The following is a 20,421-nucleotide window of genomic DNA, read 5'->3' as shown; positions in this document are numbered from 1 at the left end:
CCTCTGTTATTTTATTCGCATTCTGTACGACGCGAATGGCGAGGTGTGAACTCGCTCGCCACGGTGTGCGAGGTGGTCGTGGGCTCGATGCCGACCCTGACTGCTGACACCTGCTGTATATGAGAATAGGTTTTCCCCTTTTTCCTGGCAACAAAACAGGTGTTAAGATGTTAAAACATGATCTGCAGTATATTTGGAGTTTGCGTCTCTCTCTTTTCCCCTTTGTCGCATTGATTTCAAATCGTGGGGGGTATTTACCTCCCCGATTTAGAATCAACACCACGCCTTTGAGAGTATTTGGGCCGCAAGACATGTCTGCGTGATGACAAGCCACATATTGAGCTGGCATTTCATGATGGCCAGATCACCTCCGAAAAAATTGCTTGTTAACGGCTCGTTGGGGCCTTAAGTGGTAAAATAAAAGCGAATCGGTAATTGTTGGTGCGAATTTCTGCAGGTAAAAACTTAGAATCTGCCAAGGCTTTGCGTGGGTGGGGGGTAATCACTCCTTGGGAGAGACGGTCTTCTACTACCTGTGTGAGGGTCTGGGCTGAGAATTTATCTCCTAATTAGATTTTAAAATGGTCATTTAGCCCAGTAAACTCGCTGCCGTATGATTGGAACCATTGGGATAAACGTTGCCTCGGCGTTCTACGTCATCACTGGAAAGGCGAGGTTTCGGGACATTACCATTCCTGATAGCGCTTGACGAGAAGGGCCATCGCCCGAAACGTCGCTTTTCTTCTGTGGCGGCGTGCTGCTTCGGGGTCACGTGGCGGGGTTCACGTTGGGGGTGCAATTTGAACCTCAACGCCTCGCGAGGTCGCGCGCACGAGCTCCGCGGTGACGTCATCGCCTCGGTGTTTACAGCGAAAAACTTCCCCCCCCGTGACGTCACCCGCGAGTTTTTAGTGTTTTAGCCCTCGCGTGACGTTAACCCGCGAGAGTGTTTTTTTATCCCGCGCGTGGCGTCACCCGCGAGTGTTTTTATTCCGCGCGTGACGTCATCCGCGAGAGTTTTTTTAATAATCCCGCGCGTGACGTCACCCGCGCGGGTGTTTGTTATTCCGCGCGTGACGTCACCGCGAAGTCGCGTCGTGACGCGCGAGCTCCTTAGGCTTCTTCCGCGGCGATCTGCGTCTCGTTGAGGGCCGATGTCGACGATGCGGTGAATTTTAACGCGGACGTCCAATAAACTTTCTCTCGCTCTCTCGCCTTCGTACACTACGGGGCCACCGAGGTCTCCGCGCTCCTTACGTCGAGCAATATCGACGGGCGCGGACTGTAATCATTCGCATGCCTCTTTACACTTTGACGACGGCTAACAAAAGTATTGTATCACAACATCGTCTGCTTCCCACGACGGCCTTCTGGGAGTGCGCGCAGATTCGCCGCTATTCTTTTCTATTTTCCGCAACCACGCTCATGATGCCGTGTTTAATGTTGTTGTTTGTCATCATAACGGGTGTCCATGTACATGGTGTGGTAATACATGGGATGTATCGTGCTGACGAATGTGTTGTTTAGTAGCGTGGCTACTTGGGGGCTTAATAGTTGTACCTCGTAAACACTGCGATCGGGTACTTGATGTACAGGGTGGTCCAGATGTCTTGTAACCCCCAATTTAAGGACCCCTAACAATTATCCCCTTATATTTAATGTCTGTTTTAAATAAACCCTGCTTAAAAAAATATATAGTACCTTTTTAGAAAGTTATATGGGGGTCAATACATGTGGACGACGCTGTACAGTTGGTGTGCGTTGATTCAGGCTTTGTTGACCCGGTTTGAGCCCTCACTCAGATGCTAATTTGCATTGCCCTCTGTGCTGTTTCAAATGCCGCGCTTTGACGAATCTTTTCATTATCTTCTCAACTGGTGTCCTCCCCCCCGCCCACCAACGCGGAATATTCACATATCTTTGCATTTAAATTCTCCTCAGTGGCTAATTGAATGCTCTTTTATTGGTGAGGTTGTGGTTTTGCAGGGACGATTAACGCATGTAAAGACAGGCCGAGTACGAAGGGAGGTGGCTCGTGACACCAGAGCACAAAGTTACCTGAATACAGGTGGAGCAGAAAACGAAGGCCCAGGTGAGTGTGGCTACTGCAGTTCTTCGTGGCACGGTGTACCAATCTGCATTGCCCAATAGATGTGTACAGCTTGAGCCATTTCAGAGAGGAGAGAAAGCTAAAACGCCTAAAGAGAGAGATACATTTGAGCACATTATCGCTGTACCGTGTTCACCCTCACGACGGAAGCTGCTCAAAGTTGTGACGTTGATTTAAATGTTTGTTTCTAAAGATATTCGTATAACACGAGGTTATTACAGAAGGGACGTTTCATAAAATATGTTTAAAGTGACATCAAAATGAAAAATGTGCGGCCTTTATCAGTTCTGCAGCTTTGTCAAAACTTCCGTTTACACACCTCAATGGTTTAGAATTATGCAGAAAAATAAATGAGATCTTTTAAGATGTATTTTATATTGCAGTCGACAATATTAAGTGTCTATTTTTTTCCCAAAGGCAGTCTGTTCTAGCATAAAACATTGCTTAATGACATTGTTGTTATATGCGAGCAATTCGATTTATGTTGGTAGGGATCTCTAATAAAATCTCAAGGTGAAATTATGCAAACAAGTAGATGGGGTAAACCTGCAAGTGACCTGCTGTTTGTGATTTACTAAACGAAATAGAAGCATTAACAAGTGTGTGGAGAGATTTGAGATTTTTAGTTTGACATACTGTTTCCTAAAGTGTAAAGTTTGTATGATGTGCATTGGAGATTGTAATTCAGTCTCATCAGCAGCAGCAGGTGATGAATGTCAATGGTAGATTTAAAAACAAAAAGCATGAAAAATGAGTGTTTCTCTCCGTCAGATGTGAAGATGCCACAGGCTGTGGTGCTGCTTGGGACATTCTGCGACATCAGTGGAGAGCAGCGGTTGCTCTCACCACTCAAATCCCCGGCGCGTCAACCTACTGCACTGGAGACCACTCGGGGTCAACAACAGCCCAAGTATTCCTCTCCCCAGCTCTCCACCCTGCCCACTGCAAATTTCTGGCCTAAATTACTCGGTGCCAAATCTCCCAGCCCCAAGTTGCCAATTACTGATTCTCGCGGCCTCAAATCGGACAGCCCCCATGGTGGACAAGAAGCAGCAGGCATGCCCAAGGAGACCACTCGTGGGTTGTCTGTGGTTCTGCACAGACTTGAGTTAAATACAGGTAAGGAACTCATTATACGTTGCCCCTTTGCAGTCTGGAAATGTGCTTTGCAGTGCCGTACTGAAAGTGGAATAGTATTGGAATAACATTAATTTCACACTTTTCCTGTGAACTTAAAGTTATCTTAATACGGTGCAGCTAAATGAAATTGCTGCGCTAAAATTGCAGCATTGTTAACATTTTTATGACTGCATGCAACATAGCTGTGTTATGTTGGCAGGGCATGTTTTGATGTAATGTTCAACTAAAACATATCACACTCTTTGCCCTTTATTGTGAAAACTTGACAGCAACCACCTGAAAAAGTGTCCTGAGGCTCTGAGGCTTTCCTAATTAAACAAGCGAATTCACTAATAAATAGTATGAAGTGTTTCTCGTAATTATATATGTTTACATATATTCAACTAATATATGTACATTATTTGGCCGTGCATTAACTTTAAAACAATTAAGTTACATTTAAATCAAATACAAAATATTGGTAACTTATTCTTTTGCTAATGGTACATTAGAAAAACCTGAATTTAAATATTAGTTCCTCACACAATGTGCTCACATATAACAGTTCCTTTTCATTGTTGAAGTGAATGCAGGTTACTGTTTGTACAAGGGCAGCTCAGGAGAAAAACATCCATCCTCTGGAAACCTATGGCAGGGTTTGAATACGAACAAGGCCAGTTTGAAATCGGATGACCATCGTCTGCTGCGTTACTGGGAGAGCAAAGAAGATGACAAGGACTCTGAGTTCAACAGCCTCGTGACTTCTCTCCAGAATGCCAACCTTCGCTCGCTCATGAGCCACGAATCATTTAGGAAACTTCCGACCGCGTGCCAACAACGTCTTCTGTTGCTGCTGCCAGAGCCGGACCGTCAGGTGTGTACAATATTACAACTATTAACGAGTGTTACAAGACTCAAAACTGGCCACTTGCTTGAAAATACCTGATGTGGTATTTCCCATAGCTTGTGACGATTTTTTGGTTGCAAAATATCTCCAGTGGCTGACACGGACGGATATAGTTGGTCTGATCTTAGCATGATGTTGAGAGAGAGAATTCGAAAAATGTTATACATCTGAATTGCCCCCTTCATATTTGATACATTTTGAAGCCAGGATTTTCATTTAAAATCTATTGTCTCGGTGACATAATCAAAGTACACTGTCGTGTGCATGCATCTTGGCTAAATTAGGAAAATGCTAGGCGTCTCGTAATTATACTAGGTATGAAACAGTGATAACTTTAAAATACTTTACGGTGTGTAGAATTTCTTAATTTACCTGGTGATGTTGATGGGGTATTTCATCAGATTGCAAGGTGCATTAATTCTGAATTTTAAATCTTAATATACGCTTCTATTCTTTTACACTGCATATTAATAGACAACTTAATATTTTCACGTCTAAATGTGAAATTGTCAGCAATAAAACAATGCGATATGAAATTCAGAGCAGTGTCAAGAGAACTGGTTACATTTTGTACCTTTTCTCTTTTAAATGTTTATTAGCAAAGCACATTTGTTTTTGTGGTCATTTTGTAAAAGAGCTATTCAGGGTATGTCCAATGCAGGAATCTACATGGCAATGCCTTATAGCTGCAAGGGATTTCATAATTTCCCTTTATCCCAACATGTTTATGAAATCAAATGTTAGCCCCCTGAAATACAAAACTGCTGCAGTGGTAAGCACTGTTGTATGGTGTAAACCATAAAGCATGCCTTCCCTTAGTTTACACCAGTCCCCCACTGCAGCATTCATGCTAACCAAGGAAGTAAGTCACGCAGCAGCACTCTCCAATGCAACACTGCAATCAATAATGCATACTGCTATGGCTGCAGGCTGTTGATTTCTGCACGCTTCGCACCACCGGTTTGTTTCACAGCTTGTACCTTTTTTTCTTGCTGCCTTCCCGACAGCTTGGGGACGATGGGAGTTTACAGCTCGGCAGTTCTGCTCTATGCAATGAGTTTTTCTCGTATGCGGCACTGGACTGGCAAGAACGTCTGGCAGAGGGTAAGGAAACCGTAATCTCAAGAACTTGAGACGACAACACCTTGCTTCACTATTCATGAGCGGTTGATTTATTCTCTCAAGAAATTCGGTTATCTTTTTGGTGTGACTCAACTGTGACTGTACACCCTAGAATACGATAGTTTTCAAATAACCGTAAGTTGTGCAGTAGAGTTGGCATTCTAGTTCTTTCGGTGAAGTCACGTAGGTATAAAATAAATTAAATAATAGAGTACGACGTTTCGATTGCAACACAAGCAACCGTCATCAGGTAGGACTAAATTTGAGAGAGAGACGAAACACAGACACGGAGACACAGACAGACACACAAGCAGAGAGAGACAACACAGACACACAGACAGACACACAACATAGACACACAGAAACCCAATGCCTCTGTGTCGAGGCCTTAAATAGAGAGAGGGGGGTGGGTTGGGCAAATAGAGAGGTGGGTCTGCTGGAGCAGCTGCTGGAGCAGAGAAATTAGCATGTCAATGAATCCACCCCGAAGCGACCGAGGGAAAGAAGGTGGAATGGCCCTACATTTTGTTTTCTCAAACTTTCTCTCTCTAAAATTTTACCAGGCTATCATTCGTTCTTCTTTCCCTTGGTCGCTTCGGGGTGGATTCATTGACATGCTAATTTCTCTGCTCCAGCAGCTGCCCCAGCAGACCCACCTCGTTCTCTGCCTACCCCGCCCTCTCTTTTAAGGCCTCGACACAGAGGCATTGGGTTTCTGTGTGTCTATGTTGTGTCTCTCTGTTTGTCTCTGTGTTGTGTCTCTCTGCTTGTGTGTCTGTCTGTGTGTCTCCATGTCTGTGTTTTGTCTCTCTCTCAAATTTAGTTCCACCTGATGACGGTTGCTTGTGTTGCAATCGAAACGTCGTTTTCTATTATTTAATTTATTTTCTTTCTACGTGACTTTACCGAAATAACCAAAGAGTAATTCCTGCAGTCACGAAAGCTTCAAATCAAGTTTGGCATTCTAGCTTAGTGTATTTGTAGCGTATATTTGTCTTGTTTGGATAATATTTTCTAACTTGTTCCATCAGAGAGGGTATGTTGTTTACAAGGTATTTTGTATTTTTTCAGTCATTTCATTGATCTCATAATATGTATTTACATATAAATATCTATATCTCAGTCCAAGCTAACTCTGTGACTCCACAATGTATCGTTTTTTTTACTGTAGTCTTGAATAAAAAAAAAATTTTGAGCAGGTAAATTGTCTTGTGAGAAAAAAAAATCTTAATTTGCAGGTTAAATATAGGTTGCTAACAAAATACACAAAATTGCTCCCTCCCTGTTTGTTGTTTTTTTTCCCCATTCTGATAAAAGAGCATTTTAAACTCATGTACTCTTTGGTTTTCTTTTAGTTGCATTATTAAAATATCCTTTTCGTGTTTCTTTGCCTTTGTAATTACTGCATTTGATTTTTACCTGTTCACAGGAGAAGAATCGAATGCGCAGCAGTGCATCAGGAATGGACTGGCGAAGAAGGCGCGCTTGTCTGTACATGAGGCACATGCTCAGGACTCGCTGCACAGAAAGTACGTTTATCTGACCGTTATGGAAACGCTTGTACATCATTGATTGCGTGTAGTAGCGCTGGTGGTCAGTGTTGGGAAAAGGAGAGTAACATGCTTGAATGCATCGATTCATAGATCGGACCTCGCTGTTAAACACAGGAATCGTAGAGTTGTGATTTCCGTTATACCTGAGCAGCTTCAATTGGAATAATTGAGAAACTTTTTAACAAACAAAACATGTTTTTTTATATAAATATAATTATCGGTCGTGGATGTTGGTAGTTGCAGTGTATGCATTGTTGAGCAATGCTTGGTAACAATGTGTTGCAAAAATGTAGTAAATCTTAGAAAGTGGGACATGTTGGAGGAGCATCTATACATTTATAGATTCGTGCAACATAATTTTCACGGGTATTTCACAAGCAAAATTATGCATTTTAAATTGATATGATTATTTGTTGAAAAGGACAAAAAAAATACCTCCAGTTTTTTTTCTCGTGTCTGATTTACAGCGTTGGAGAGTTTGTCGGTGGAGATGCACTATCTACCTCTCGGTGTAAATCAGGTACAAGAGGTGCTTTTTCAGTCGTTAGAGACGAAGTGAAGAAGGTCCTCAGCACCCAGCACAACCGTACAGTTTCTGGAAACTGCAAGGATTCAGTGTTGAGCCTACCACCTTGCACTGTGAGGTTGGAAAATTGTCTGCCACTGAAAGTGGTGGGCAGTGGCAAGTGGCGAAAGGAAATACAGCCAATAAAGAATGGTTGCCTCCACAAAAGGTCCTCCAAAAATGTAAAAAGGAATGAGATGGCACGACTTGTGAAGAGCATGCATATAGACATGTCTCGCTCAGACATGTCTCGCGCACGCACATCTCGCGCACGCACGTCTCGTGCCACAGCAGGTGGTCTCCACATTCCTTTGCAAGTTACTGACAAATCTGAAGAACTTGAGGACTGGAGAGAAAAGCTTGGAGAGAGCTCTTGGTCAGGAATGTGGAAAAACTCAAAATCGCAACGCCCGTTGTCGAAAGAAAAAAGTCCGTTGATGAATAAAAAGGCGTTGAAGGCCGCTGCCAGAAGTTTGTGCGAGGAGGAAAGCTTCACCTTGCCAACGCCCTCTCGGCCAGCAAAGAGGGTGCTGCCTGTGAGGCATCGTGACAAGCGATTGAAGACTGATGCCTGCCTGTCTGTGAGCACCAATGAACCCAAGTCATCTGTTAACATCAGACCTGTCACTGTAAGTAAGCACGCTCCAGCTTTTCTGACTAGTGTATAATTAAATAAGGAGATGAGAAAAAAAGTGATCGATTCTGTATTCTGTAATTTTACCCTGAAGTTACATTTTGTGTTTAAAAGCCATTTTTAATATGGTTTGCTGTAGAATTGATGTTTTGTATGTTAAAACTTCTCAGTCAATATTTCATAAGGTCTTTGTTGTAATTTAGGTTTTGTGTTGTTTTACACAGTCAATATGAAAAAACACGTTTCCAAAAACAAAACTTTAATACCGCACGATTGTAATATTGCTAAAAGCATACGCAAATATGTTCTCTGTTTCAGGTTACAATTGTTCGCCTCCCTGTTCAAGTTTTTTCTGAAGCATCCACAATTTACAAAGTTAACAAGTTGTCAAATTACCGAGAAGGTCAAAGTATTGTTCTCTGTGATGAATCGAATACTCGATCCAAAGCAAGTTGTGACTTGAAAATGCAGAAAAATGTCAGGAAGCAACGTAGAAAAAAGTTTACTACAAAATTCACACACAGAAAGCAACGGAGCGCAACCCGATCAGCAGTTCACGTAGATGCATTATTGCACAATGCATTTCCAAAAAAGGGAGGTGAAAATGGACGTATTGTAGCAAAGAAGCATCTGAATGAGAATTTAAACTTCCCCAAGATCACACGTGAGCTGTTGGTGTGCAAGGGAACCGCAGAAAAAGGTTTTGATGAAAGCCCAACGAAAGGCGGCATATCTGACAATGTCGAAGAACAAAGAGTGAAAACGCACAGCGAGCCCATGACCCCGACCCCACTCTCGCAGAGTTCTGCCCTGACACCAAAGCAAGCCGCAAAGTCTGCTCTCCCGCTGCCTCACTCGAAGAGGAACTCCATCGATTGGATGTGTTTGTCTGCAACCTCGCGCAAGCGTCTGTACCCAAATTACCCCCTGCTGGGAGATGAACCGGAGCTCCCTCAGATCAGCCTCCTGCTCTTGCCTTCTGTCAGGCTCGCCCTTGTCAAGGTAAAAGTGGCAATGTAGTCATCGATTCTTCTTAAGAGTCATGTAATTTCATGTTACGATGCTTTTAAATACCTTAAAAGATATGGAATATTTGTTTCAATGGTCATATTGCTCGGTTGTTTTTCAATTTTCAGCCTCAAGGTGCATCCACTGCACACACTGCGGATGTTCCAGTGTCTATGGAGTCTAAAAGAATGCACTTGGAGCCTGGGCATCTCGCGAACAGCGGACTGTCAGGCTTTGGCGTGGCTGCGCACACAGCGCCTTGGCGCTCTGAGAACATTCCCTTCCACTTGCCATCTACTCTGCTGCCGACGCCTCCCAATCGTTTACTACACGGCCACCGAGCCAGCTGTAAGAATGTTGAAGGGGACCAGATAGTTTTGCGGGAGATAGCCAATTCGCCATTGCCAGCGAGAAGCCATGCAGACGAGCCAATGCAATAGAGGCAACGATTGCCTGCACGCCTGATGGAAGCCCACGCACCTGCAGATTCTGCCCTCCTGGCGCACCCTCACTCATGCCCCTTGCCTTTACATACATGCAAGAGTGTGCCGGCCGTGCAGTGTGCTAGTAGTGTGGCACTTCCGCAGGTAGTTCTTGAGCGCCTGGCCACAAAGATCTTCTGGAATCTGCAGAGCCTCAGTTGGCTGGCAAGAAGTGTAGAAATTCAGGTGTGTTTGTTGAGGTGCCTTCTCAGAAGAGGTTCAAGGAAGCAATGCTTTTGTAAAGGTCCTACATTGGTGTGATGTGAACCAAAATTAATTTGAGAAATGAGACAAGCCTCTTTAAGTTATATCTTAAATTTAAACCTATTCCTTTGTTTAAAAAAAAAAGCAATTCCCCCCCCCCCATGTATTACAAAGTGTGTGATTGGTGCAATGTCAAGAGATGATGACTCAGTTCGTAAATCTCAGAGTGGTGTGCCCAGTGTCTGACAATATCCCATGGAAGTTATTTTTCACAGGACTTCTGAAACATGCATCGAGTGGCCTTTTACACATTACACAGTAGGTGAGAACTTTACACAGTAGGGTGAGAAGTCTGCTATGAGATGTACATTACCATCAAACCGATATATTTTTGTATTTCTCACAGCTGAAATTTAGCAAGATTTAATGTAGGCAATTTGTGTAGGCGTTGGTAACTGGATTGAAACCATCAACCCTCTCAAAGGTTGCCAGCTCAGTATTTTATCTTCCAAGTCACCGGCCATCTCAGATGTCTTGGACAAGTAAAACAAAGCAAAGGAAGTCCCATGATGTCAAAAAAATTATGAAAAAAGTAACATTTTGTTTAACACGAGTTTCTCTTTCAAGTGTTATTTAAAACCTGTTAATATTAAAGGATAAGTATCCTTCGATTTTATGAACATTGGGTTTACGAAAATTCACGTCAACGCAATTGGCAAATTATGTACACTTTTGATTCACGAAATCGAATTTCCACGTGAACGAACTTTCCCATGGCATCAAACAAGAGCCGCCCGGGCAGCTGTCATCCATCTGCTACAGCGTCCACATCACCTTTCCAGGCATTCCAACATGGACATCTTTTGGCGATTTCCCCAAAAAGGTGAATTGTTGATTTAAAATTCATTTTGATTCAATCTTAAAATTTGTTCATTATTAGTTTTATATTGTAAAAAGTGATATAGGTGTATTTTTATACGTTAGGAGTAGAGTTGGAATGATTGTCCTTAACACGTCCCTAATGTTTTTGTATTAAATTAATGGGAAAGGATTTCTGATTAAGGAAATTGCGTTACACGTGTTCTTTTTCAAGAACACCGTGTCCCTTTTGTAAACCGGGGAACACCTGTATTGGGACAAAAACCTTAACATGTAAATAAAAGTAACATTTTAAGTCTGTAATATTACATTAAGTTTAAGTAACATGCCTAATGTGTTCATGAGGGCATGATTAAGGAGACGGGAGTGAAACGTCCCACTTCTCTGGCGATGTTTTTGGCAGCTGGAACGTGACAGCTTCCCAAATTGCTATCCAGTCGACATCTGACAGGATGCTTGCACAGCTGTCTATAAGTACAGTTAATGGCCAGTCAAATAATATTTGCTCATGAATTACGGTGCATGGATAAGTGACCACCATACGTCATGGGGTTTGAACGAGTCCTCTAATTTGGAGACGAGAGATTGTTATAGGGCTGCGAGGCTTCGTGATGGGCAGTAGAGGGCAGAGCAGCAAAATCAATTGTTTTATACTTTGACTAGCAGGAAGTACCCGGCGTTGCCCGGGTTTTAAAAATATTTCAAAACTACTCTTAATAATGTAACTGCAGTGCGTACTGACTGGTGGTACCTGCTTTCACTGCAGCAGTACATGCTGACTCTATAGCAGTATTTATGGACTGTATAGCACAAAGTACTCACCTGACAGAGTGGCGTGGTGAGGCCTAGTCCCGTGCAGAGCCTCCGGCCTCGCCTAGATTACCCAGCCGGCCAAGGTGTCACCTTGGCAGGCTGGGGTTGGGCTGCTACCCCTGCCCCCCCCCAGCCACGATCTCCTCGGCCGCTCTGCAGTAAGAAATAATAAATATAACCCGTAAAAACAAAGTTTTTCACTATAAATTCTTTATATGCGTGGCAGCGAACTTAATATAAAGGATTAAAAAATATATTCGCCTGTGAAGGACGCGGGGATCGACCTTTGGCTCGGGAAGCGAGGGCGCTACCAACTGCGCTACTCCGCCACGCCCTCGATGAACGTGCCAATCGCAGCGCTATGAAAACCAAACGGACCAATCGTGTCTCGCAAATCCCTCACATTTCGTCCAATGAAACTGCGTATGGTCCGGCCACACACAGACAGACAGATTTGCGATTTGATATATATAGATGCTCTGAGACGTGTCACCCTCAGACGTGTAACGCTTGCCAGCTTGGCGAAGTGCGGTCAAATAACCATCGCGACTCAAAGGTGTAAGAGGCCGTCCTCGGGAAATGTAGTGTTCACTACATTTGCAGTACAAAACGAAGAACCTAATATATAATGTGCGAAGGTGCTATCTTTGATAGCCAGGTCTCGGAATGTTATTTGACAAGATGTGACTAGTTCAATAAACAATTTGATTCTGCTGCTTGACATTGCTAGATTTGCCACTTCACAATTACATCATTAGGTCACTTTAATATGGCCTAATAATCGCGATGTATATATAAATATTTTTTATCAATTGAATGTATACACTTTTTCAACACGCCATTCAAGAAGCAGTATTTCAATTACAGGCTGGATAGGGTAGGATTATCTGGTATTGATTTTTTTTTGCTTAATCTTTAATTCTTCATGTTGTGGACCATGCTTGTGCTTTACAATTTCTACATTTCAATTTACAAGCGCAGTGAACGTTTAAGGTGACTGTACATGGACAGAGCTGCCAGGTTGTGATGGTTAGCACGAGACAATCCGGAGGGTGTCGGTCCGATTTTATCTCCCGGCACGGCAGCTGAAACGATGAAAGTTTCTCAAATCTTACTACCTCTGTCCGCAGAGCATTGTAGACCGCAGTCAATCGTCAGTTCGCGTGTAATGAAGAGTGGGTGTACGCCCGTCTCTTCCAACACGTTTGTTCAACGTGGAAGAGTAGACCAAATAACCTTTAAGAGTTTGCTCGGCAATGGCGTGATCAACACAATTGACATTTGCATTCCTCTTGCAGTAATACTGTACGTTTCAAAGGTGGCGCCATATCAGCTGTTGATGCATTGGTAAGGGATGCAGGGCAAGGCGGGGGTGGGGGGGACAGCGCGCCACGCAGAGCAATCAGTGGCATTGAGGGTGCTCGTGCAATTGCCGGCGTCACTTCTCTGTTGAGGTTGCGTCTCAGTATGGGGTTTCTCGGCTTTGAATTGCAATTTGCGACATGTTTATATGGGTTTTTTTGTTGCAAATCGTTTGCATTGGCAAGATCCCCCGAGTATGGGATGAATGGAAGTCTGTGTGCGGCATGTCCACGTGTGCATTTGTGTTCACATGGCTCTGCCGTGCTTTGAAAGCGGCCTCGTTACAATCAGTTCTGAAAATTGGCTGTCCTGCCACGCTGCGTGGAAGCCTTTAGTCGGTAAACGTGGACACTTGAAGGGGTTGCAATGCACTTCCCCCAGCTAACTCAGGCTCTCAGTTGCAGCACTCAATGGAGAGTGCTTTATCGATTGGTGTTGTGCATCTATAACCACATGACCGTACGACTTTTATATGTGCAGGAGAGCCCCGGTGAATGGTATTACGATGGTTTGTGTACATCTCTCGTTTGGTGAATAAGACTAAAAGGAAGTTTAAGGTAATAAACACTGTCATAGTCTCAAGGAAAACAAGTTGTAAATCCCTTTTCTTGTACGTGGAGACAATTCCACCCAATAAATGATCAGCTGATCAATCCACTGCTGGACGAAGCCCTCCCCGTGAACTGCCACCTCTCGACTCTTGCGATGCAACGACCAATCCAACACATGTACAATACTGACGGTGTTGGATGGATGGTTGCATCGCGAGGTCGATCACGTATTCACATCCATTACAAGATGTTTACACGTGAAGTCCGTTAATTATTAGTGTTGTGCAACTACTCCCATTTGCCAAAGTCTTTTAATTGTATTTTCCTGTATCGTCTACGTGTATATTGAACTTGTCAAGGAAGGTGTTCATAGCCAATGTGATTCCGAATAGATATTTGGATTTGGCTGCAACATGATCGAACCAAATCTGTGTCGTTAGGAACCCCCCAGCATTGGGCACAGCCATACAAATTGTTAAGTGTACAAGTGTTTAATCTTTCAGGGGGTCCGAGCCAACTGAATTCCTGGATTGTTATAGCTCTTGTGCTGAAGATGTTTTATGCAGTTTCAAATTAAAAGTCATATCTAATCTTGATTTGAAGCTTTCGTGACTGCAGGAATCCATACTCTTTGGTTCTTTCGGTAAAGTCACATAGGTATGAAATAAAATAAATCACGACGTTTCAGGCACATCTGGTGGGAAAGCATGGTCTGCTGCTGAGGCAGACTGTTTAAAAAGATTTGAAATGGGTCATAAAGAAGTGGCCGGGGCTAGTGATATTAATGTGAGAAATTAGCATGTAACTGTAAGATAGGAGAGCGGCCTCCTCGACGAGGGCTAAGTTTGGTTGCTAGGGTATTTCTTCAACTTATAGAGGTGAATCAATTGGCACGTTAAACGCTTGCACTCATGACAATCTATTTGGCTGTGGGGGGGGGGGTCCCAATGACACAAGATTGAGTCCGATCGTCACATGGCCCAGCCCAAATCAGTTATGAATAATGTGCGTTTTGTTACCTTGTGCAGTATCTTGAGATGTACATGCATGTATATGCTTTGTAAACCAGATTATATATTATCATCCATAAAAATAATATGGTCTGCATTTCGTTAGAGGTGATATGACCAATGACATTAATATATCTAATGTAATACCAGTACTGGTGGTGTGTCAAAATCATGTAGTTGACTTGTAACTTGAATGAGTACATCTTAAAGTAGCATTGGTGTTCCTGCATAGCATAGCAGCATTATTCCACGTTGTGTGTTTGTCCAGCAGGCCTGTGTGCTTGGTGGACACATTGGTTGATGGGTGCACTGTGAACACAAATCACATCCTCTTACATAGTACTTGCGTGTAAGGAATATACATTTAAATAGGCTATTCTGCAGTATGCAGAAAACACATTTATAAAGCCATACAGTGTATATATATGCGTTGTGAAAATCTATGCAGAATTAGATGAATAAAGTGCCAAAATATATAGGTATTGTGGTAAAGAAGTACATTTCCATGGGAGTCTGGACACTTATTTTTGGCTTTTAAGATGTAAACACCATGCATTTATCCATAGGCAAAGCAATGAGGATGCATGCACCACTCTCTGTGAAATGGTGTTCAACATGCAGCCATTTGAACGTTGAATATTAAGGATATTTCACACAAAATAACTGAATGGCATGGGTCTTGCACTGACGTAGCTTGACCCGATTCTCAATAGCCTTATCACACCTGTGCCTGGTATGCCGGACAAAAGATGTTTATTCAAATTTCATTTAGGTTTACACCAAGGAAAAAGCAACCGCGGTACAATGTACAAAAATTTATATTGAACATCTATCAAATGCACTAGTATCTGTAGGCGAACCACTATGATTGCGTGTGCGCAATACATCCCAGCACAGCTTGCAAATATACAAAAAAATCCAAACATCCAACAACCATTATCATACACACCGCCGACGTATGTGATTCAAAACAGTCATGTAACCTTCGTTTAAATACTTAATAGAATGCAAATAAATTTAGCAAAGCAATCGGGCTCTGCGGTAGTATAGCAATGGAAATATTCTTTTTTTTCACTTGTAAAACAAATTAAACGCACACACAGTCCATATATAAACAATAAGCGTCTGGCGGGGCACATGCTTTGGGTCACTCGCAGTCTAAAGAGTTGGACAGTTACCAGCTTTTTACTTAAACACATTGCACAAGAGTAACGTTGATACAAATAAAACCTTGCATGATCGCAGCTCGTTTTCTATCGAAAGACAGTATTGTAGTTTGGATTATTTTTAAGACTAACTCAAGGACTCTCTAGCACTTACATTGGCTGCCATTTTGCAGAATAGAAGCAAATTGGTAATGAAGTGAAATGCAATTTGAATGCCACGCTGTGCGCACTAACGTTAGAATGATGTTGAGACTTTGTGTTTTTGTTCCAATATTGCCGCAGTAGGCAGACCAAAGTTGTGGTTTTGGTTGTATGGACCAGATACTCATTCTTCTGCATGTTTAAAAATCTCCCCAGTATTTGCATGTACAGGTTATGAGAACCGGCATGGTAATGAAGTCCAACTTTTGACGTGTACATATTTACGTACTCACTGTTAAATACAGCTTTCTTGCAAAATCTTGTGCTTTCAATGAAGGCTTAGTTCCATGAACAGTTGGTGTCCCTAAGTTAAATATTGGTCCTCTGGGTAAAAGGTTACTGATGGCCACGTTGTAACGCGAGTCAGAACTCTGTGTTGATACTTCGATTTGGTCATGCCTGGGAGCCCTTGGGGGGGGGGGGAAGTCTGGGCATGAACTCCATAACACTCCTCCATTCTACCTGGCAATGTTACTTGAGACATTGCCAGCTGTAATGCAAGAGATATTAGGTCCACTTGCTTTCAATTGTCGGGTTTTGTTCCGTAGCACTGGTGTGGATATATTTCAAATGCCCTTTTTTGGGCGTGAGGTGGCAGTTTTAATGTGGCCTCAGGGCTGTGACCCATCGTGTGTTTTACAAGCCAAGTCTTTCACATCCCCAAATCGAGAAATAAATAAAATAAAACCCTTCGATATTAATATATATTTATCAAATATACATAAGGCTGTCATGTACAAAGTCACACATTTAAGGGCATTAAAAGCAATACAGTGCCACATTCACCATGAAAATGAAACACAACGTGGGGAGTCTTGTATGCAAAATCGACCATGCTGTTACACTGCTGTCCAACACTGGTTCGACCTGGGAGGCTTTGTTGAACCTTTGGGATGTACGGTACGGTACTCTATATCCCTGTTTTGGAATCATTAAACGTCACAGCCATTTCATCGCAGCCTGCGCATTGTACAAAAACTTCGTTCCACTTTTTTTTTTACAATGGGTATATTTAAAGTGTTTTTATATCATACAAAAGCCAACGATTTTCTTTCAGTAAACTTATAGATACCAAGGGCTAATATTGTCGCCCACGCTTTTTTTCCTTCCCCTCTTCAAATCTGTACACGCTATAATTGTAAACTTATAACATTGTAAAGCAGCAACGACTTCTCAAGGGGGACATTCTTGTTGTTGTTGCGAAGCAGGTACTCTGTGAACACAGCACGCATTCGGGTTGCGATGGCTTCACGCACCGTAGCGCGTAGAACAACTCTCAATACGGAACTCGGGGGGCTTTCTGAGTGGCTTGTGCCTAGCTCCGTTCATCACTACAAGCGTTGCCGTGCCTGGTTATCCCCGTCTTGTTCCCTCAACTCCTCGCCATCGCTTAGCTTTCTCCTGTTGTATACGGATTAGCACCTTGGCCCTTTTTCTTGGTGGCACTGCCTTGCTGACGTATGTCCCCATGACGTTAAAACTACTGTAATATTGCACATGCACTAGTTTGGTTGCCTTCAGCTTAAATAGAGCCGCACAGAATCCGCGTGTAGACCTGCAATGGTATAGTTTTGATTGTGCACTGCGGAAATATTTTTCTTCATTTTATGCAACCCCCTTTTAACCTCTCCGATATGTAACACATCTTTGAGCGAACAGCAGCATGACAGTGCGATGTTAGAACATATTCACAGTCGCGTGAAAGTTTGGGGAGCCCCTTGGTTTTTTTTGTTGTTGTTGTAAAGCCTTGGTCCTTTTTGCTGGCAAAGGGGAGAAACGTAATTCGGATAAAACCTTGGTGCGTTACAAGCCTGGGCCGCTGCTGCCCCCGCGGTTTGCACGCAGGCAATTTGTAAGACGAGTTTAAATTTGTTGATTTTTTTTTAATGGAATGATTGTCCAACCTATTGCACAGAGGACTGTGTGTTTGATACGCAGTGAATCCTGACCCCCATTTCCCCCCTCTTGCAGGAAAACGCTCCAACCATTCAATAGTTATGCTGACAAAGCCTGCTCGGGGCTTGGTGCAAGCGACGAGTCCGTAATCCCCTCTGCTTCCAGTCCGTAGCACTGTCCACATAATGAAGTGCTGCCTTACTATTCGATGAAGCGTTCACAAAATGTCGTTGAAAATTAGCAAATTTTAAGAAAATATTGTGATTCTATTGTGTATTTCTCAGGCAAGTAGGTTTTTTTTCTTCATAGTGGCTGTTTTTTTTTGTAATCAGCGCGTCCCCCCCCCTCCCCCCGTCTTGGCGAGTGTCCCAATTTAGCGTGGTTGTGATTGTCTAAGAAGATCTACAGTTGTAACGAGTCGCTGCGGGGGGAGGGGGGGTGGTGGAAAATGCTGCACGTACGCCGCAACTTGTGCTCGAGGCAGGCGTGACCGTGGTGCCGTGTCAAATAGCAGGCCGAGGGCTTCGTGCGGAGATTCCAGGTTTGTTGGCAGTATTTCCGACGCTTTCCAAGCAGTTCTCAATTTTTGTATAGCACTTTTAATTACGCACGCTTTCAAATGCCATCTTGGTTTTTTTTTTCCACAGCTTGTTGGCTTGGATGGATGGCTGGCTTTCTTTGAATGGAAGGTATAAATAGAGGACCCATTTACCAAACTGGTAATCCATAAAGAATGTTTTCTTTTTTTTTGCATTGATTACATTAATCACTTTGAACATTATGACAAAATAAAAATGTTCAAGTCATTGGGCCATTTTGTTTTAAGATGTTTTCTTCTATGCAGCTGTAAACCATACACTCAGAATTCAGTTCTAACAAATCCATTTTGAATCAGGCTGATGAGTTGCATGGGAATTTTGACAGGCAAATGGCACAGGCATTGTGAAGTTGATTTATGGATTGATGGATGAATGTCAAATGGATTTGTAGTCGGATGAATTGATCACGGAATTATAAGATTGATTAGGAGGATGCATCATTAGTTGTAACATCTGATAGATGGATTGTCACGTGAATCAATTGTTGATGAACATTGGTTTCATGTTGGCGAGGTGAACATTCAACAGGCGCATGGGCACATCGGATGAGCAGATGGACATTTGCACTGAGCATAATCAAGGGACAAATCCCCGTGATGATGATGTTCATGATGATGATAATGATCATCATTAACATGATGACGTGTCGCCAGTGTGACTAATTGCCATGCAGTAGCTCATTGCCGTAGCGTTATTGGCACAGGCCCCCGTGCGTAGAATGAAATGGCCGCCTCCTGTCCAAATTCCCTCCTCTACGTAACTTCGCGCTTTGGGGGGAGGCCCGGGCTGGCCCAGTTGATCGACGTCGCAGTTGCACCGCCTGCGCACTCTGGAGCTACGCCCGCCAGGATGGGCGGACATCGGAATGACTCGCCCCGCGGCGATGGATTGGGGGGGAGGGGCGATGGCGCCCGCTCAGTTGTGCTGCAGGATGAGATGCTCGAGCTCGTCGGCCGACCGGAGCAGGAAGGCGGCGGACTCGCGGTACCCCGAGATGAGCTGGCGCACGGCGCCGATCTCCGTGGGGCTGAGCTGCGCGGGGCACCCGCCGGCCCCCCCGCCGGCCCCCCCTCCGGCCCCCCCGCCGCTCGCCTTGCAGCACGTGGGCCCCGCCCCTCCGGCCTGCACCTGGCCCGGGGGGCTGGGGCTGCTGCTGCCCGAGCTGCTGTTACTGCCGCTGGTGTTGCTGCAGGTGCTGGGGGGTTTCTTCATGCTGAGGTCGGTGGGGCCTGTTTCGACGGGAGGAGGAGGAGCAGCAGCAGCAGGGGGATGGCGTGGTAGGAGAAGGGGTTTCGCAGATACACGGGCACGCGGGTTAGGGCAGGGTACCACTGGTGGCCCATGTGGCCCCACAAATGCTCTTGGGAGTGGCCCATCGAGACGTGAGAGATGCAGGTCGGTGAGATGAAATCGAAATAAAGAGCTGGAAATGAGGGCTGTAGACCAGGGGCTGCACTCTATTGATGAGCCCTGATGACATCACGACCCCTCATGACATCATAACGTCTACGCGTGACGCCCGTCGACACGCTCAATGCGTCATTCGCCAGAAAATATAGTTAAAGAGAACGGCTTGCTTGGAGAATTTGTATACGTGGTGAAAGCAACTGTCATGATTTTGAGGTCGTGATATTATTGAAGGATGGATATTTTTTGGTCTCGTTTAATCACTCGTTTACGCGGCCTCTAGTGGCGTAGCAAGCGTCAAGTGAACTCGTACGTCGGTTTGTGAATCAAAAACAAATTATTCCTATCCGCACATTTCGGCGCTCGTAACGTAAAGGTACGAATCAATTTTATTTGATGATTGAGCCATCAATCCGCCCCTCGTGTCTGGGAAACATCCTACTCTGGGTCTGTGCATGGGGTTTCTGAATGAATGACTCTGTTGGTAGTTATTGTGCACACACCGCCAGCGCAGCCTCACCAAATAAGAAAAATTTGAATGAATGGCGCTGTCCAGCTGGGAGGTAGGGGGAAGCACGCAAGGTGAGGAACTTCTGTATCTCGCATCGCAAAGCCACGGGGCTTGAAGGTGGTTTAGCACTGTCCACTGTGCCCTATCGATCACGCGGCACATGAGCCGCGCGTTGACGGAATATCGCGGCCACTGAAGCGTCGGCATAACTACTACATTGTCAGGATAATTGAGGGCGTTAATTGTCGACACGTGTCCGAATGCGCTGGGTGCGTGAGTGGGGGATGTGGGCGATGGTGATGAACGGTGGCTCGCTGCCGCG

The 20,421-nt window shown here is 44.1% G+C and overlaps 1 protein-coding gene and 1 long non-coding RNA gene across 3 annotated transcripts in view; one reads left to right on the top strand and one right to left on the bottom strand.

The window, feature by feature from the left end:
* The first annotated feature begins 1,057 nt into the window (after positions 1 to 1,057).
* On the top strand, positions 1,058 to 10,891 carry LOC144719154 (uncharacterized). 2 transcript variants are annotated; one of them, XR_013585535.1, is made up of 9 exons: positions 1,058 to 1,168; positions 1,987 to 2,092; positions 2,882 to 3,229; positions 3,814 to 4,103; positions 5,144 to 5,240; positions 6,688 to 6,787; positions 7,279 to 8,005; positions 8,329 to 9,012; positions 9,147 to 10,891. It is a non-coding gene; the product is annotated as an uncharacterized LOC144719154 (long non-coding RNA). The 2 variants fall into 2 exon arrangements; XR_013585536.1 differs by having other exon boundaries at positions 1,084 to 1,168; positions 1,972 to 2,092.
* A 4,164-nt stretch (positions 10,892 to 15,055) lies between these two features.
* The window catches only part of LOC144719153 (nucleolar protein 4-like), a 141,116-nt gene continuing 135,750 nt past the window's right edge, over positions 15,056 to 20,421 (bottom strand). The window contains exon 11 of the mRNA XM_078595026.1: positions 15,056 to 19,410. Coding sequence (XP_078451152.1) covers positions 19,097 to 19,410 — 314 coding nt within the window. The 3' untranslated portion in view covers positions 15,056 to 19,096. The remainder of the gene's footprint in view (positions 19,411 to 20,421) is intronic.

Source organism: Lampetra planeri, chromosome 5 (assembly GCF_965212315.1).
Source record: "Lampetra planeri chromosome 5, kcLamPlan1.2.h2, whole genome shotgun sequence".
NCBI lineage: Eukaryota > Metazoa > Chordata > Hyperoartia > Petromyzontiformes > Petromyzontidae > Lampetra > Lampetra planeri.
This window is presented reverse-complemented; position numbering and strand designations above follow the sequence as displayed.